The sequence below is a fragment of the Rana temporaria genome, chromosome 6, assembly GCF_905171775.1.
Source record: "Rana temporaria chromosome 6, aRanTem1.1, whole genome shotgun sequence".
Classification (NCBI taxonomy): Eukaryota; Metazoa; Chordata; class Amphibia; order Anura; family Ranidae; genus Rana; species Rana temporaria.
Window position 1 is genome coordinate 15,873,772 of NC_053494.1, and position 18,966 is coordinate 15,892,737.

Genomic DNA, 18,966 nt, shown 5'->3' on the forward strand with positions numbered 1-18,966 from the left:
CGCTTCCTTCCAGGAGAATATAACCCTAAGGTCAAAGGCTGCTGTGTCCGTCCATGAACGGAAGAGAAAGGGTATTTTCCTCATTTTACAAAGTCTTTAACTAAGGTTTATTTTGGGGATTACAGAATTTCACAATGCTGACTCCTGAGCTGACAGGGGGAGGAACTTTTTTGTACATACCATAAATAAATAAATAAGACATCCACTGAAAATAAGCCCTAGTGTATTTTTTGTAGCCAAAATGTATAAAAGATCCTGTCTTATTTTCGGGGAAACACAGTGGACGGTTGCTCTGGAGTGTTGGTTACCTGTTTAAATGTTGACGGTCTAAGAGCAAGGCCTCATGGAAGCATTGCCGAGCTTTGATAATATCACCAATCAAAAGGCTGAAACTTCCATACTCCAACCAGTGATCAGGAGACTGACGGTCACGAGCCAATCTCTACAGAGGAATAACAAAAACATAAAAGACATGTTTATGGCTCCCACTGATCAGATTTACTGGAAATTAAGATGCTAATACACATACCCTTTGATTTTATACTGGGAAAAAAGGTGCAGAAGTTCAGCGTGATGTTATAGCAATAAACACTCAGGCCCGGATTCACGTACGAGTTACGCCGGCGTATCTCCAGATACGCCGTCGTAACTCTGAGGCCCCGTACTCACGACCAAACATGTCTGCTGAAACTGGTCCGCAGACCAGTTTCAGCAGACATGTTTGGCCGTGTATTGGCCCGAGCGGACCATTTTCGGGCGGATCGGACAGGTTTCCAGCGGACAACCGTTTTCCTGGACTTGCTTTAAAACAGTCCGCTGGAAACCTGTCCGCCCGGACATATACGGTCGTCTGTACAGACCTACCGTACATGTCCTGCCGCCGCCATCCCTCGCATGCGTCGAATGACTTCGACGCATGCGTGGAAGCATTTTAAAGGCGGGCCGCCCACGTCGCAGCGTCACTGTCGCGGCGACACCGCGTCATCGACGCGGCGACACCGCGGACACGCCCCGCGTATTGTTTACGCGCGGACTTCTGTTCGATGGTGTGTATAGCCATCGAACAGAAGTCCCCGGGCAGTCCCCGGCCAGACATGTCCGATGGAAACGGTCTGCAGACCGTTTTCATCGGACATGTCCTGCCGTGAGTACAAGGCCTAAGTCCGAGGCATCGTATCTATGCGCCTGATTCTTAGAATCAGTTACGCATAGATTTGTATTAGATCCGACCGGCGTAAGTCTCTTACGCCGTCGTATCTTAACTGCATATTTACGCTGGCCGCTAGGGGCGTGTACGCTGATTTACGCCTAGAAATATGTAAATCAGATACGCCAATTCACGAACGTTTACGTTAGGCTTTTCCTGGCGTAAACTTACCCCTGCTATATGAGGCGTAGATGCGGCGTACCAATGTTAAGTATGGACGTCGTTCCCGCATCGAATTTTGAAAATTTTACGTTGTTTGCGTAAGTCGTTCGCGAATAGGGCTGTGCGTCATTTACGTTCACGTCGAAAGCATTGGCTTCTTACGGGTTAATTTGGAGCATGCACACAAGGATTTCAGCACCTGTACTGTCCAAGTCACATGATTCTTTGAGACTGGGGAGTGCACAGACTCCTGGAAAGTTACACCCACTACATTCCCAGGAGTCTGTGCGGTGTAGGTTAGGAAGCTTAAGCACCTAGGTGCAGGAAGAGGGAAGATTAACTATTCTGCCTAGCAACAACACTTTGAAGGCATCTAAAAAAAAAAAAAAATTCTTAAAGGACTAATGACATTTTTTTAAAACTACTGATGTAATGTTATATTTATGGGTGGAACTCCACTTTAATATCATACAAAACACTTCCTTACCTCCTTATAATACATCTCAGCTAGATTATAATCTCCATTCATCTCTGCTTCCTTGGCAAATCGCAGGAGCTGTTCCGTATCTGTCATAGGATCGGGGGGCGGCTCTTCTTTATCATCAAACAAGGTCTAGGGGATGAAAGAAAGAGAGGCTCACCCATTGCCAACTGAACTGATGTACTTCCAAGCTTTTGAACTATCCGGTGTAAAGCAGTGTAATTGTTGATGATTCCTACTTCCCATACGTTTCTTCCCTGACCTCCTTACCTTGTTCAGAGCAATGTGCATCTGATCTACCAGGTAAATGTACAGCTCACTCAGGAATGCCTGCAGCTGGTCACGGTCCTCAAAAGCTGTGGTCCTCAGGTACTTCTCCCTGACAATCTTCACCACTGCGTGCTACACAAAAGATTTCATCTAAGCGTTTATTGATTTGTGCAAAAGTTATAGCGTTTACAAAACAGGGGGTATTTTTCTGGCATTTTTATTAATATTTTTTTTTTTACTAGTAATGGCGGCGATCAGCGATTTTTTTCGGTACTGCGACATTATGGCGGACACTTTTGACACATTTTTGGGACCATTGTCATTTTCACAGCGATCAGTGCTATAAAAATGCATTGGATTACTATAAAAATGCCACTGGCAGTGAAGGGGTTAACACTAGGGGCCGGGGAAGGGGTTAAGTATGTTCCCTGGGTGTGTTCTAACTGTAGGGGGGGGGTGGCCTCACTAGGGGAAATTACTGATCTTCCGTTCATACATTGTATGAACAGAAGATGAGCATTTCCCCCCCTGACAGGACCGGGAGCTGTGTGTTTACATACACAGCTCCCGGTCCCCGCTCTGTAATGAGCGATCGCGTGTGCCCGGCGGCGATCGCACCTGCCGGGCACGCGCACGGGAGTCGGGGGACGCGCGTGGCCCTAGTGGCCTGCGCGAGAGCCGACGTATAGGTACGGGCTCTCGCGCAGGGGAGCCGACCTGCCGCAACACAATTGATTTAATTATACAAACTTACCTGCCTGATCACAGTTATCTACCAAATGTACATGTACGTGCATTCCTGACACAATTTTGGTTGTGCCTGAATGACGCCATCCCTCGTCTGCCAATGAAGTGGCCACAATGTACATTAGAAGCTGCAGCAAGTCAGATAGAGCCTGCCTCATTTCCTGTCTGGAGGACATCCAGTATCATCTAGTAGACATGTGCAATTTGTTTAGTTCCTAATTAGTTTTTTTAACACATTTTTACAAATTTGACAATTTTTTGAATTTCCCAATTTTGGGATTTTGGGATTTCAGAATTCAGAATTTTTAGAATTTCCGAAATTCGGATAGTCGGAATTTCGGACATTTGAAATTTCGAAAAATTCGGAAATTTGAAAATTGGAGTTTCGGAAATATTTTAATTTCAGAAATTCAAAATTTCGAAATTCGAAATTAGGAAATTCAAAATTTCGAAAATTCGAAAATTTGAAATTCGAAATTCCAAAGATTAGAAAATCTGTGATTTGAACCCCCAAAAAAATCCACAGTTCTCTTGTCGGAATTTCCGATCGTGTGTACGCGGCATTTGAACCTGAAATGTGTGCCTGTTCCTCTTATTTCTACTGTTTCTACCTTGATTTGTTCCTCTTATTCGTACCTTGATTTGTTCCTTGAAGGCAAAATATTTTCCGGAGCAGTTTAACTCATAATTGAGCTGGCATTTCTGTTCTTCTAGAACTTGGGGATCCACCTCCACCCCACTGGCAGCTTGCTGACCGAACAGATCGCAGTATTCCTCCAAAATGGCCTTCGTTATGCTGGTGACTTGGCTCTGATAGTCAGAAACTGCCTGCAGAATTCAGGGAGACACAAGGGATGGTTAAACGCCACACAAGCAGCTAAATACACAGTTGAAAGGCTAAAATCTTTTTATCTGCCTAACCCATGTTGAAACCATGTGATATGTTTTTTATAAGTTATATTTTATATAAGTCTCCCATCCTGGTCATGCCTACACAATACAGCCCCACAGACTTCTATGGGGTAATGCCCCTAGGCCAGTGGTTCTCAACTTGGGGGTCAAATGACAATTTGCCAGGGGTCACTGAATCCTGGGATGTGCCTAAAGCCCGAACCGCTCTTCTAGCCTTTTTGCGGCCGCCCAGCTGGGCTTTTCCTGGAGCCCACGGCCACCCACTCAGCCTCTTCGCCGGCCGCCAATTCAGTTCGCGGCATGGGTGGGGGGCAGAGGCTAGAGGTCAGCTGACTGGTAAGGAATGTGAAGTGGGAGGGGCTGGAGGAGACCCCACCTTCCGATTTCAGCATAGGTGTCACTGCTGCGAGACACCACAAAGCTGGAGACACAGTGAAGCCGGAGACACAGTGAGTAACACTTCCTGTGATTGTAGTTGCCATTAAAAGTCCCCACTACACTTCTCAGATCAGCAGATGACATTGATCAAGAGAACCCAAGTTGGCTGATCAGAAATCCCCCCGCCCCGCCAGCCATAGGCGTGCGAACAGGGTGTGCCAGGTACACCCTAATCACCATGTGCGGCACTGATTCCCCCTACTGCCCTGACTCCCATCTTTCCTCTTGCAGCGCTGCCAGCTTCAGTCTTCTCTCCTATTGGCTATTGCTGCTAGGAGTGGGGAAGGGGCCAGTAAATATGTAATTTGCCGGCCCCTTCCCTTTCTGAATGAACACCGCGAGCGATCGGTAGTGTGTGTTTGGCTTTGGGGTGCACACTCTAATGCAATAGGCTGCGCACACCTATACCCCCAGCACTGCCACTCATCCCACCCCCCACCAGCACTGCCACTCATCCCAACTTCCCATCAGCACTGGCACTCATCCCTTTGCCCCTACCAAGGAGTAAGAGAAGGAATAAAAATAGAGAATACATGGAAGGGAGAGGAAAAGAGGGGGAGGAACAAAGGAAAAGGGAGAGAAAGAATAAGAGAAAGAACAAGAAAGACGGCTAGCGAGAGTGATGTAAGGAAAAAAAAAAAGAAATTAGGAGAGAGAGAGAGGTATAGGGACAGAAAGGAGAACAAGGAGAGAGTGGTACATCCCAAAATGTAGCATAAGGGGTTTTAATATTGTATGAGTGGAACGGACTCTGGGAGCGCTAAATGTCCGTGGGTTAGGGGGCGCAAATTACTTGTCTTGCCTTGGGTGCCGATTACGAAAATAAGTTTACTGTTAGGGGTCCCTACAACTTGGGAAATTTTATCAAGGAGTCACGGCACTAGAAAGGGAGAGAACCACTGCCCTAGGCCAAAGATTATCGGGGATAACCTCAGGGACGTCTCTGAGGCTGTAACGTGCAGGCGTGGTTAGGATAGTGGGGACTTACCCCGCAGGATATAAACATACAGCAAAACTGTTGCCGTCAGGTCTCAGTGGGTCCCCCTGGAGGGGGAAGGAGGGTTAGGTTAGTTCAAGGCAAAGGGGGCAAAATGGATAAGTGCCTTAAAGTTTACTTATACTCTAGGAAAAATGGGAAACCATTATGGGGCTCTGTTATGTAATAATGTTATGTACGCACTCTGGAGCTTTTGTTTGAGCCTTATAATAATAATAATAGGTATTTCATCATTGAAACGGTAATGGAATCTACTGATGATGGCCTATACACAGCTGTGAATTATATATTATGTCCATTCAAAACTGAATCCTCACCTTTTGGGCGTTGGCTGTCCGTCGGTTAAGCGGTGCCCGAGGTGGGACAAGCTCCTTCACTCTGTGTGATGAGACAACATTGAGTCAGTGTGACTGTGAAATTAGTGTCAAAATTCACAGACATTCTTTACGGTTGGTGGCACTTGGAAGGCTTATTATTTTCCTGCTGAGGATCGTATGTCAGGCTGATCATAGATTTCACGGGCACTCTGTGTGACAGATATAGTTATAAATTGGCAGCTGTTATCCGACGCTGCGGTCTGCGGGTCGTAAACACTGGTGGAAGGAAATTAGCAGCTGTGGAGCTCTGTGGTTGGTCTTCTGCCCCCAATACGCCGATTGCGCTCTACACTTGAAGTCTAAGGTATGAAAATGTAAAAATGTAATTGATAGAATAGGGATTGGCTAGAGCCCTGGTGCCCAACCTGTGGCCCAAGGGCTGCATGTTGGGCACCAGGGTTCTAACCTCAGACCAGTCTGTAGTGGGAATATTGATTAGGGTAATAGCATTGATCTCTACTAGTCTCATGTAACATGTTACCAGTTTTGTTTTGTCTTCTGCGGCACATCCCCAGCCAACAATGTAGCATGTACACACTCTCTGATCCTCATTTTCTCTAAGTCTGCAGCTTCTGAAGTCCTTTCAAGCTACAAATATATTAAACATTATGTGTGGCCTTTTGTTGATGTCAGGGGCTGCATTTGAGGTCCCTTTTAGCTCATAAATGGACAACCTCTGGGTGAGAACCTATTAAGAATGGTGCCAACTTGACAAGAGGTCAGATTGTAAAGAGTGCCCACTTGACCAGATGTCAGAGAGTAAGCCTGTGCCAACTTGACCAGAGAGTAAGGTGGTGCAGACTTGGAGGAAGTAAGCACCTCCTTACCACTTCACTTAGGCTTTGTTCACATCATTGCGTAGTGGGAATGAACATTACCGGCTACATGATTTTGACATCACAATTTTCTTGCTATTCTGTGTGTCACATAGGGTAGCCCATTCACTTGCATAGGCTGCCCTATGCGCGTTTGTCACCTGAAAAAAAAACTCCTGCTTCTTTTTGGGCAACAAGCTTCACAAGGTTTGTGAAGGTGCGGTTTGCCGCAATTGTTGGGTGACACGGTCATTGCATTGGGTTTGGGGTGCCATTGAAGGATAATGGGACCCAAACACGTGCAGGATATCCTGCTGTGATTGCCAGATGATTTGGGATTATGGGCAGTGGTGGAACCATTAGAGTTGCACTTGTGACGGACCCTGGTATTCCACCACTGTCAGGGGGTCCCAGCGGGGGTTGCTGGTCGTTGCTGGCTCTGAGCTGGGAGCATCTCTTTCATACAGCACAGAGCCTGCACTGACAGTTCCCCCTCCCTCCTCCCTCATACAGATGAGAGAGGAGAGAGCCGATCTGCTCCTTCTCCGACCGCCCCTCTCCTGCTGTGTGTGCACCGCGGGAAGTGTGAAGCTTCACACTTCCCACAGTGCAAACAAGGGAGGAGAAGGGTGGGAGAAGGAGCCGATTGGCTCGCTCCTTTTCTTATCCGTGCGAGGGAGGAGGTAGGGGGAACTGTCAGTGCAGGCTCTGGGCTGTATGAAAGAGACGCTCTCAGCTTAAAATGTTGCTGAGGAAGCACTGATAAGCAGCACTGATGGGCACTGATAGGTGGCATTGATGAGCACTGATAGGTGGCACCTAATAGGCTGCACTGATAATTATCAGTGTAAACAATGTACTGACAGTCTTGCCAGTTAACGTCTCTCCTTTCCTCACACAGAAACAGTGTGGGAGGAAAGGACTGTTGATAAGCGGAAAGTCTGTTTACATGTAAGCAGCTGATCACATGGTAAAGGGCTGCTGTGATTGGCCCTTCACCATGATCTGTGACTTTAAAGCTGAACTTCAAAAAAAGCATTTTTGTCTAAATCCATTCATTATGGGGCAGATCCACAAAGAGAGTACGCCGGCGTATCTACTGATACGCCGACGTACTTTCAAATTTCCCGCGTCGTATCTTTGTTTTGAATCCTCAAAACAAGATACGACGGCATCTGGGTTAGATCCGACAGGCGTACGCCTTCGGATCTTAGATGCAATTCTTCGGCGTCCGCTGGGTGGCGTTCCCGTCGTTTCCCGCGTCGAGTATGCAAATGAGCTATTTCCGACGATCCACGAACGTACGAGCAGCCGTCGCAATTTTTTACGTCGTCTCTAGTCGGCTTTTTTTGGCGTATAGTTAAAGCTGCCATTTGGTGGCATACGCAATGTTAAGTATGGCCGTCGTTTCCCGCGTATAATTTTAAAAATGTTATTTTGTTTGCGTAAGTCGTCCGTGAATCGTGCTGGACGTAATTTACGTCCACGTCAAAACAATGATGTCCTTGCGACGTCATTTAGCACAATGCACGTGCGCAGTTCGTTTGGCGCGGGGACGCGCTTCATTTAAATGAAACACGCCCCCTACTCGCCGATTTGAATTACACGCCGTTACGCCGCGAGAGATAGACTACGCCGCTGTAACTTACGGAGCAAATTCTTTCTGGATTCGAACCTAACAAAAGTAAGTTACGGCGGCGTAGCGTATCTCAGATACGCTGCGCCGGGGCAGATCTTTGTGGAACTGCCCCTATGTGTATTCTTCTTGAATCTTGGCTTGTTTGTGTATTTCTTCCAGATCTGTGCAGTAATCCAGTGTGAGACTTTCCCTCTGTGCAGGAGATTTCTGTAATAAAGACCGCTCACTGCTGCTTTCTCTCCTTGTACAGGGTGGCTGGTCCTATCTCCGCAGACAGCGTGTAGTGGGTGGAGTCTGCTGGGCCCCTCCCACATCTCTTCTGTCCAGCACAGTGATGATGCCACTGCAACCTTTACAATGTAATATTTGCATTTGCAAAGGCAATTGGTGAACACAAAGTGGATTACTATCCTTTGGTGGCTATTGAGTTTTGCTTTAACAATAGACTGTTGAACAGATGGGACAGACATAGAAGAGCTGATTTGGATACTCACTTCAGCTCCATCTCCTCCGCCATGCGTTTGGGCACCAGGGGTTTCTCCAGACTGAACTCTATCACCAGGTAAGCCCCCGACTCCACATATTGCTGGAGAGAAGAGAAGGAAGAGAATCAATGGGTGAGTGACACTTTCACAACAGAAGGTATTGGATCTCCGCAAAACACACAAGCACAACAGCAAGTATAGTGGGGCCATAATGGAAAGGTTGACCTCTATTTGCAATATGTGAACATCCACTATACACAAAGGACTAGATTCAGGTAGGGGGACGTAAAATTGTGCGGGCGTAGCGTATGTTATTTACGCTACGCCGCCGCAACTGAGACGGGCAAGTGCATTCACAAAACACTTGCTCCGTAAGTTGCGGCGGCGTAGAGTAAATCTTCCGGTGTAAGCGCGCCGAATTCAAATTGTCAAGAGGTGGGCGTGTTTTATGTAAATAAAACATGACCCCACGTAAATGACGTTTCTCATGAACGGCGCATGCGCCGGCCGTGAACGTATCCCAGTGCGCATGCTCCTAATCACGTTGCAAATAGTCAATGCTTTCGACGTGAACGTAATTTAAAGCCCTATTCGCGAACGACTTACGCAAACGACGTAACATTTTCAAAATTCGACGCGGGAACGACGTCCATACTTAACCTTGGATATGCCTCATATAGCAGGAGAAACATTACGCCGGAAAAAGCCTTACGCAAACGACGTAAAAAAAATCCGCCGGGCGCACGTGCATTTCTGAATCGGCGTATCCAGCTCATTTGCATATTCTAAGCTGAAATCGACGGTAGCGCCACCTAGCGGCCAGCGTAAATATGCACCCTAAGATACGACGGCGTAAGAGACTTACGCCAGTCGGATCTTAGCCTAATTTCGAATACAGAAAGAAGATACGCCGGCGCAGCTTTGAATTTACGCGGCGTATCTATAGATACGTAAATTCTTTCTGAATCTAGCCCAAAGGTGGTATATAAAAACTGCATTCCATAAAAAATTGCTGAAAAAAGTTGAGTTACCCAAAAAAACTAAAATAAACACTTTTTTTGTAGGCCAACACTCAACTTGAAATGAAATATCCCTTGGGACTGCGTCCTTACAGTAGGGAAAATTATGATTTGACCCCCTGCATATTTTGTAAGTTTGCCCACTTACAAAGAAATTAGAGGTCTATAATTGTTATCATCGGTTTATTTTAAATTATCGAGACAGAATATCAACCAAAAATCCCCCCAAAAAAACACACAATACAAATGTTATAAATTGAGTACAGTAGGTGCTCATGTGGTGTGTCTCCCAGAAGACAGTGGGGGGGGGGGGGAGGTGACTATGCCCGAAAGTGGGTGCAAATACCTGTATCAGCATCCCCCCTCCTCCCTGAAAGGTGCCAAATGTGACACCAGAGGGGGGGAAGGTCCTGAAAAGCAGAAGTTCCATTTTAGTGTGGACCTCCGCTTTAACAACTAAACAAAGGAACACGGTTTTTAAAACATGAAAACACATTGGCCCGGATTCAGAGAGCAATTGCGCCTGCGTAACCATAGTTACGCAGCGCAATTGCTTACTTGCCCCGGCGTAACGAATGCTCCTGATTCAGGAACCTCGTTACGCCGACTGCAGCCTAAGATATGCGTGGCATAAGGCTCTTATGCCCGCATATCTTAGGCTGCATTCTTGCGATGGCCGCTAGGTGGCGTTCCCGTTGTGCTCAGCGTATAGTATGCAAATTGCATACTAGCGCAGATTCACAACGTTACGCGAGCCCTGCGTACGCAGTTTACGTTGTTTGCGTACGGCGGTTTTCGCGTAAGGCTGCCCCTGCTATTAGCAGCGGCAGCCAATGTTACGTATACCCGTCGTTCCCGCGTTGCGAAATTTGAACTTTACGTAGTTTGCGTAAGTGAATTGTGAATGGCGCTGGATGCCATTCACGTTCACTTTGAAGCAAATGATGTCCTTGCGACGTCATTTGCCGCAATGCACGTCGGGAAAGTTTCCCGACGGAGCATGCGCCCTACGCTCGGCGCGGGAACGCGCCTAATTTAAATGATTCCCGCCCCCTACGGGATCATTTAAATTGCGCGCGCTTACGCCGGGCATTTTGCCGGAGCGCCCATGCAATTTACGGAGCTACTGCTCCGTGAATCGAGGGTAGCGCAGAAAATTTGCGGGGGTGCAGGGCAAAAACGGTGCGCTGCGCCTACGTAAAAAATGCGCAAATCTTATTGAATCTACCCCATTGATAAGATTATGTAAAGCAAGGTGATCTATTTTGCACATCTATGTATAAAAAATAAAAAATAAATCCTAGTGATTTCACATTCCCTCTCCATGCGTTGCTCTCAGTACAAAGTGTGTATTACCTGGCCTTCTACATTGGGAGGTACAGCTTGAGTATTGGCAGCTGCTTGATCGAGGTCTGTCACCTCTGATGACTTCAGCACTGCCGACATCTGCAAACAGAACAAGGTAAGGCATAAACTTTTTTTTCCACTGATATATATGATAAAACCATCTTTCACCCCTGGGGCCTGTGGGAGCTTAGGAACACCTCCGGCTTCACAAGGCTTACCCGTCTGCCATCCTTCTCCTTTGTGCCTTTCTCCATGCGGCTGGGTGCCGGCTTCACATGTGAAGAGTTGGGGCCTAATGGAGCGCCTGTGACTTTCCCCATCAAGCTGTTGTTCCGCACGAGATCCCGCAGAACGGACGACTGAACCTTTGTCTGCGTCAAGGAGGGAATAAGATCTTACAGTGTTAGCTCATTAACTGCAATTCAGCCATTAAAATGTCATATATAGCATAATGCAATACAATTCTAACAATTTCATTTGGATGCATGCTTAAATGTTCAAATTTTATTTGGATGTATACTTAAATTTTCAATATTTATTTTTCTCCAATATTTCTGACCTGATAGGGAGATATTATTCCTGCTGGGTGCCACCATCTTGGATGTGATGACAGCAGACTCAAAGCTGTCACTCAAGTGACTCTATAATATTCACCTCCACTCCTTCCTAAAAGATTATGAAGGAGGGGAAGAGCAGCTGGGCCAGCACAGACAGTAAATAGACACTTTCAGAAGAGGACAGGGCTATGATGTGCACAAAGGGAGGGTGGCTGTGTTAGGGAATTGACTCTTCTTGATTAAGTTAACTTTTCTAGCAAGTTATTAATCAACAAAAATGTTTAGAGAAATACAAATTCTGCAATTAAGCAATTAAACTAATTGGGCCAGATTCATCAATAGATACGCTGGCGGATCTCCTGATCCGCCGTCGTATCTGTGAGAGCCGACGGTCGGATCTGTGAGATCCCACGGTCGGAGCTATGCGACTGATTCATAAGAATCAGTTCCGCATAGATCTCCCTTAGATCCGACTGGTGCAAGTGACTTACACCAGTCGAATCTTAGGCTGTAATCTCCCGCCGGCCGCTAGGTGTCGTCGCTTTGTTTTACACGTCGCATATGCAAATGAGGAAAACCGTCGATTCACATCCGTACGCCCGCCCGTCGCTCTTTTTCAACGTCGTTTGCGTTCGGCTTTTTCCGGCGGAGAGCTACTCCTGCTATATGAGGGGTAGCTAATGTTAAGTATGGCCGCCGTTCCAGCGCCGAGATTCAAAATTTTTACGTCGTTTGCGGAAGTCGATCGGGAATCCCGATGGCCGCAATTGACGTACCCGCCGCTAACAATGACGTCCTAGCGACGTCATTTGGAGCATGCGCACTGGGCTTTTTCACCGGCGGCGCATGCGCAGTTAAATCGGCGCGGGAACGCGCCTGATTTAAATTGTACACTCCCCCTAGCCGCGGAATTTGCATTCCGCCGGGGGGAGTTACGATCCAACGGTGCAATTTGCGAGGTAAGTGCTTTATGAATCATGCACAAGCCTCGCTAAATTGCACCGGCGGATCGTAAACCAGGTAGATCTAGCGGATCTAAAGATCCGCTGAGCTACATGAATCCGGCCCATTGATTTTACCTGCAACCAGTATGATAAAACGGTCTCTTTAAGAAGAGGGTCTCCTAGCCCGAACCAATCAACTTGCAGGACATACGATAACCATAATCAATCCAAGACCCAATATTGGCCAACTACTCTCACAATGCCCTTGGAGCAACTTTAATTCTTGATGCGTCTACACAACTACAGCTATGTCTCTGGTGTAGGTAATTCTGTATACAGTTATGTTTTTTTAGACTCATCTGTATAATTTCACCTTTTCCAACACTTCAGCCTCCTGGTAGGCTAGAATCCGGTAGGCTCCACGAAGATGCTTTACTCCTGGATACAACAGAGGCACCATGTTTACATAGGCAACTCCATGAAATGATATTTGGGTGTCCTCATCACTCTGCTGGAAATTATAATGGAAGATTGAAGAATGAACCAATGGCATTAGTAAAGAACTGCCAAAAAAAGGGGGAAAAAACACTATCAATGGATGGAAGGAGGAAGTAGAAAGACAGAAGGACAATGAACGTATAAAGAAGAAAGAAGGCAGAAGAAGAAAGAAGGCAGAAGAAGAAAGAAGGCAGAAGAAGAAAGAAGGCAGAAGAAGAAAGAAGGCAGAAGAAGGCAGAAGAAGGCAGAAGAAGGCAGAAGAAGGCAGAAGAAGGCAGAAGAAGGCAGAAGAAAGAAGAAAGAAGAAAGAAGAAGAAGAAGACAGCCCAAAAGCTGATAAGAAGGAATATAAGAATGAGGAAGAATAAAGTACGAAGAAGGAAGAAGAAAGTATGAAGAAGGAAGAAGAAAGTATGAAGAAGGAAGAAGAAAGTATGAAGAAGGAAGAAGAAAGTTTGAAGAAGAAAGAAGAAGAAAAAATAAGAAAAAAAATCGTCTCGTTGTGTGCTTGTGAGCAGTTGGAATATCTGATATCTATATCCAGACTGGAAGGAAGTGGTATATGACGAAAGCACTCAAGCGGAGTGTGGGACGTTTCGTTACATATACTTAGTCTTAGATTCAGTGTACTTACTTTTTCCGCCTTGCCGGCTTTAGATTTGCTGGCGGTTGAAATTGGTGTTCTCATTATCTCTACTGGCCAGTAACGGCACTCTGCTATCCGCTTCTGTAAACTGTGAATACAGCATTGTCATTCATGAGTTATACTGCATGTGAAGGGGATGGCGCCCCATATGAATCTTAAAGAAATGCCAGCATGTTGGTAAAATCCACAAACAGATAACCTTTATGTAAGTAGAACAACACATAAAATCCACACAAGGGGCCAACGCGTTTCGGCGGTTAAGCCTTAGTCATGGATGGAGATGGCGTCACATTTGAATCTTGAAGAAATGCCAGCATGTTGGTAAAATCCGCAAACAGATCGCCTTTATGTAAGTAGAACAAAACATAAAATTCACAGAGGGGGGCAATGTGTTTTGGTGCTTAGGCCTTATGCCGCATACACACGATCATTTTTCAGCATGAAAAAAAAACGTAGTTTTTCAGCATGTCAAAAAAAGTTTTCCCAACTTCATCATTAAAACGATGTTGCCTACACACCATCGTTTTTAAAAAATGATCTAGCAAAGCGCGGTGACGTACAACGGCACTATAAAGGGGAAGTTCTATTCGCCTTTGGGCTGCTTTAGCTGATTCCGTGTTAGTAAAAGACGATTCGCGCTTTTCTGTCTGTTACAGCGTGATGAATGTGCTTACTCCATTACGAACGGTAGTTTTACCAGAACGAGCGCTCCCGTCTCATAACTTGCTTCTGAGCATGCGCAGGTTTTATACGTTGTTTTAGCCCACGCACGATCATTTTTTACAACCCGAAAAACGACATAGTTTAAAACAACGTTAAAAAATGCAGCATGTTTGAATTTTTTTTTTTTGTCGTTTTTCAGAACCTGAAAAATTATGTGAAGCCCACACACGATCATTTTAAATGACGTTTTTGAAAAAAGATTGTGTGTACATGGCATTAGTCATGGATGGAGATGGAGTACCATTTGCTTGCACCACATTTAAAGAAAATCTATTAGGTGGATTCAGAAAGACTTAGGCTGGCGTATCAGTAGATACGCTAGCCTAAGTCTGAATGTGCGCCGGTGCTAATTTAAGCGTATTCTGGTAACCAGATACGCTTAAATTAGGCTCAGATACGAGCGGCGTAAGTGTCTTACACCGTCGTATCCTACAGTGTAATTTTTAGGCTGACCGCTAGGTGACGCTTCCATTGCAGTCGGCGTAGAATATGTAAATCACTAGATACGCCTATTCACGAACGTACGCCCGGCCGACGCAGTACAGATACGCCGTTTACGTAACGCATTATCAGGTCTTAAGTTATTCCATCAAATAGCTGGAATAGTAATGTTAAGTATGGCAGTTGTTCCCGCGTCGGAATTTGAAAATTTTCCGTCGTTTGCGTAAGTCGTCCGTGAATAGGGATTAACGTCATTTACGTCCACGTCAAAACCAATAGGACCGTGCGGCGTACTTAGCCGCAATGCACACTGGGATATGTACACGGACGCGCATGCACCGTTCCAAAAAAACGTCAATCACGTCAGGTCAACCCAAATTAACATAAAACACTCCCCCTCAGCCTATTTTGAATTAGGCGCGCTTTCCCCCCCTGCATTTACGCTACGCCGCCGTAACTTAGCAGGCAAGTACTTTGTGAATCATGTACTTGCCTCGCTAACTTACGGCGGCGTAGTGTAAAACCGATACATTACGCCGCCGCAAGGATAAGCCTGCCTACCTAAATCTAGCTATATATTTTTTAAATCTAAGTAACCTAAAATAATACATATGAATATTTTATCTTTTCTAGCTTTTGGCTCCTTTTTCTTGCGTATTCTTGCTTTTGATTAGCCCTTACGGAGCTCAGTATCTCAAACTGGACGGGTCATACCAATAACTCCTCCCCATCCCTTCCCGCCTGCTCTGTTCAGACAGAGTTTCAATCACAGAGATGCAGTCAAAAGCAAGCTAGAAAAACCATAATGTTAAGGGTGTGACCTAAATTTAACGTTTATTTGTATAATAATTTTTTTTATATTAATATAGAGATATAATATTAGTTTATAAAATGCATAAACATGAATAAATAATGAAAAATCATTATAATTCCCAATTATAGAAGACATGAGTCTACACATTACCTGGTCAGGGCATGCTTATCAAGGTAGCATCTCCTCTCTGTGTCCCACATCACTCTCTTACGTTGGGTTTCAGCTTCCATGCGGAACTCTTTGTCCTGTAGATGCAGTAAGTGTTAAAAACAGAGGTTTAGTCTGCACACATTTGCAAATACATGTGTAAGCTACAGGCCTCCCCAAGGCACCCTGGTATCTGTAGAGCCATATTGCCTTCTCCCTGCCTTCTTTAACTCGGCACTAGCGATCCGTAACTGCGTGTTTGGGGCACATGCAGGGCAGAACTTTTCAATTAAATGAGTCTTGATCGATGATGGTATGATTTCTACCATTGCTGCGAAGCATAGCATTAGGGCTGTGGCCAGGGCAGGATTTACCATTGGGCTTGATTGGGCTCAAGCCCATGGGCCCCGCCCAATAGGGGGCCCCGGGCTCAATCGCGGCAACCCCCCATCGCGGCAATTGCGGCAACCCCCTCCCGCAATTTCACGGCAATCCTCTCCCACAATTACAATTTCGCGGTAATCCCCTGTTCGTGGCAATCCCCTCCCTCAATTTCGCCCCAATCGCTAAAATTTCGGCACCCCCCCGCTCAACAACTTCGGCGGATGGACGTAATTCTCAGCAGCCCCCAGCCCCCCCCCCTCCACTCAACAGGGGGCCCCTTCACTGCAGCTGTGTAAGGGGCCCCAAAATTACTGAAGGCGGCCCTGGGAAGAGGTAAGAAGTCCGTCCAGCGGCTGTCCCCCCCGCTCAACAAGTATGATCGGTCGGCGCACTGCCCCCCCCCCCTTCTCTGCTCCAGGGGGCCCCTTCGATTATTAAGCCCCCACCACCCTAAGTCCTGCCCTGACTGTGGCATTTTAGCAAAAATATCACTTGATATTTTTTGGGGGGTGGGTCCGGTAGGCTGAATGGGACCCTATGATTTCTAACAGCAGACCTGGTCATAGGTACTAATATATTGAATTTATAGATTCTGCAGCTCATAAATTGAAAATGTTATATGCTTTGGATTTGTGTATGGGTAGAGGAACCATAGAAGGTAGGAATCCCAGAGATGAGCTATAAAGTGAACCTGTTGCTTTAACTCGAGTGCCCCATTGATGCATTAGGTTCCATTCATAAAGCTAACACACCAAAAAAGGATATCATTTTTCAAAAAAGTGACAGTTATTTTCAGTGGAATCAGAAAAGATTTGAAAATGATCCATGTGGCAAAACTTTGTGAATTGAGCCTATTGTGTTTTCTTTTTCTTAGTTGTACATGATGAATAAGAATACATTTTTTAACCCAACTCTGTAACTATCTAACCTCTTTGCGATTCATCTCTCCGTCTTCCTCTTCATATGCGCCGCCTAAAATTAAGGATTCTGGGATATGCTGAGCTCCTGGCGCCACGATACCGCTCATTGGCCATCTCTTCTGCCTGGACACAGGCTCACTCTCCCCGCCTGCCTTCAGGGCTCCGTTTGAGAAGATCAAATTGATGTCCTTCTGTGTCAGGAGAAAAACAAAAAAGGACCAAGAAAAGTTCAACAACTAGGTTTCGTCTTTTATTTTTCTGGGGGGAAAAAATGCAAATATGTTTATTGGGTGGTTCCATTTCTTTCCAAATCACCCCTGCCACCAACACATTTTTGCTTGCAATAAAACCTAAACTTAAAGTGATATTAAAGGCAGATAAAAAAAAAAAAAAAAGGCAAACACAGTATACTTACCTGCTCTGTGTAATGGTTTTGCATAGAGGAGCCCCGATTGACCTCTTCTCGGGTTCCCCGCCATAGATCCTGCCCCTCCCTACTGCCAAGTGCCCCCGTAGTAAGCAGCTTGCTACAGGAGCATCCGAGCAAGCTTGCTCCCAAGCCTCTGCTCTGTGTGTTTATTCACACATGGAGCGTGGCTCGCCTCTGCCCTGTCCTTATTGGCTCACTGGCTATGATTGACAGTAGCGGGAGCCGATGGCTCGTGCTACTGTCGCAGCCAAAAAGGAAGGAAGAAAGAGACCCGAGAGAGGCGCTGCTTTCATGCACATCGATGGATCAAAATGGGGCTCAGGTAGGTATTGGGGGGGGGGCTCGAGGGACTACTGCACACGGCTTGAGCCTTTAAAACCACTTTAAAGTGTAGGTAAACACTTAAGCTGGCCATAGATGCTGCTGATGAGGAATCCCTCCCGTGCTATTGTGTTCTCCTAGGGGGGGGGGGGGGGGTGTGTTTAGGGAGCCAATAATCACATGCCGAAGATCCAACATACAAAACATATAGGCCCGGATTCACGTAGATCGGCGCATTTTTAGAGCGGCATAGCGCATCTCATATGCGCTACGCCGACGTAACAGAGAGAGGCAAGAACAGTATTCACAAAGCACTTGCTCCCTTTGTTGCGCCGGCGTAACGTAAATTGGCCGGCGTAAGCCCGCCTAATTCAAAGTAGGAAGGTAGTGGGCGTGAGCTATTAAAATGAAGCGTGACCTCATGTAAATGAAGGGCCGAACGAACGGCGCATGCACGCACATGCTCAGAATCACGTCGCATATACTCCCTAAGATACAACGGCTCAATGCCTACGACGTGAACGTAACCTACGCACAGCCCCATTCACGTACGACTTGTGTAAACTACGTAAAATACGACGGCTGTTTCGTCGTCCATACCTATGTGGTGGAATACCTTTACGCCGGACGTAAGCCTTACGTAAACGGCGTATACTACTGCGACGGGTGCAAGTACGTTTGTGAATCGTCATATCTCAGTCATTTGCATATTTGACGCGTAAAAATCAATGGAAGCGCCCCTTGCGGCCAGCGTAAATATGCGCCCAGGCTCCAATGGCCTAGGAAACTTACGTCGGTCGGATGAAGCCAAATTTCAGGCGTATCTTGTATTAAGAATCAGGCGCATAGATACAACGGCGCATCCGTGCACTTATGCGGCGTATCAGTAGATACGTCGGCGTAAGTGCTTTAAGAATCCGGGCCATAGAGTTAGCACAAAGCAAAGTAATTTTAAGTCTTTTATGCCAAAGCCCATATGAAAAGAAGTCTGCAATAAAATGATTCAATGTGCTATGGGGTCATCCAGATGCAAACCATAACAACGGAGGGAGTAATGAAGGGCCCTTGACCCTCCTAAGGAAAGGGAGCCTTGACTGCTGGATGCTTGGCAGCTAAGCGGGGTGTCAACCTAATCAGGGAGTTGAAGTGACTCAGTTGGGATTGGCATGAGGTGACTGGGTGGAGCCTGAAATCTAGAAAAGGCTACACAGAGGCATGCCCCACTACTCAAGAGAAGCTGATGTC

The 18,966-nt window shown here is 46.2% G+C and overlaps 1 protein-coding gene across 5 annotated transcripts in view; it reads right to left on the reverse strand.

The window, feature by feature from the left end:
• The window catches only part of CFAP70 (cilia and flagella associated protein 70), a 57,847-nt gene that overhangs the window by 20,192 nt on the left and 18,689 nt on the right, over positions 1-18,966 (reverse strand). For all 5 annotated transcript variants that reach the window (XM_040356316.1, XM_040356314.1, XM_040356313.1 and 2 more), the window contains exons 7-18: positions 16,979-17,161; positions 15,670-15,764; positions 13,530-13,629; positions 12,771-12,908; positions 11,115-11,267; positions 10,906-10,995; positions 8,540-8,631; positions 5,532-5,592; positions 3,504-3,695; positions 2,121-2,252; positions 1,857-1,982; positions 309-442 (exon numbers count right to left, since the gene is read on the reverse strand). In XM_040356316.1, the coding sequence (XP_040212250.1) occupies positions 309-442; positions 1,857-1,982; positions 2,121-2,252; positions 3,504-3,695; positions 5,532-5,592; positions 8,540-8,631; positions 10,906-10,995; positions 11,115-11,267; positions 12,771-12,908; positions 13,530-13,629; positions 15,670-15,764; positions 16,979-17,161 (1,496 nt within the window). The remainder of the gene's footprint in view (positions 1-308; positions 443-1,856; positions 1,983-2,120; positions 2,253-3,503; positions 3,696-5,531; positions 5,593-8,539; positions 8,632-10,905; positions 10,996-11,114; positions 11,268-12,770; positions 12,909-13,529; positions 13,630-15,669; positions 15,765-16,978; positions 17,162-18,966) is intronic.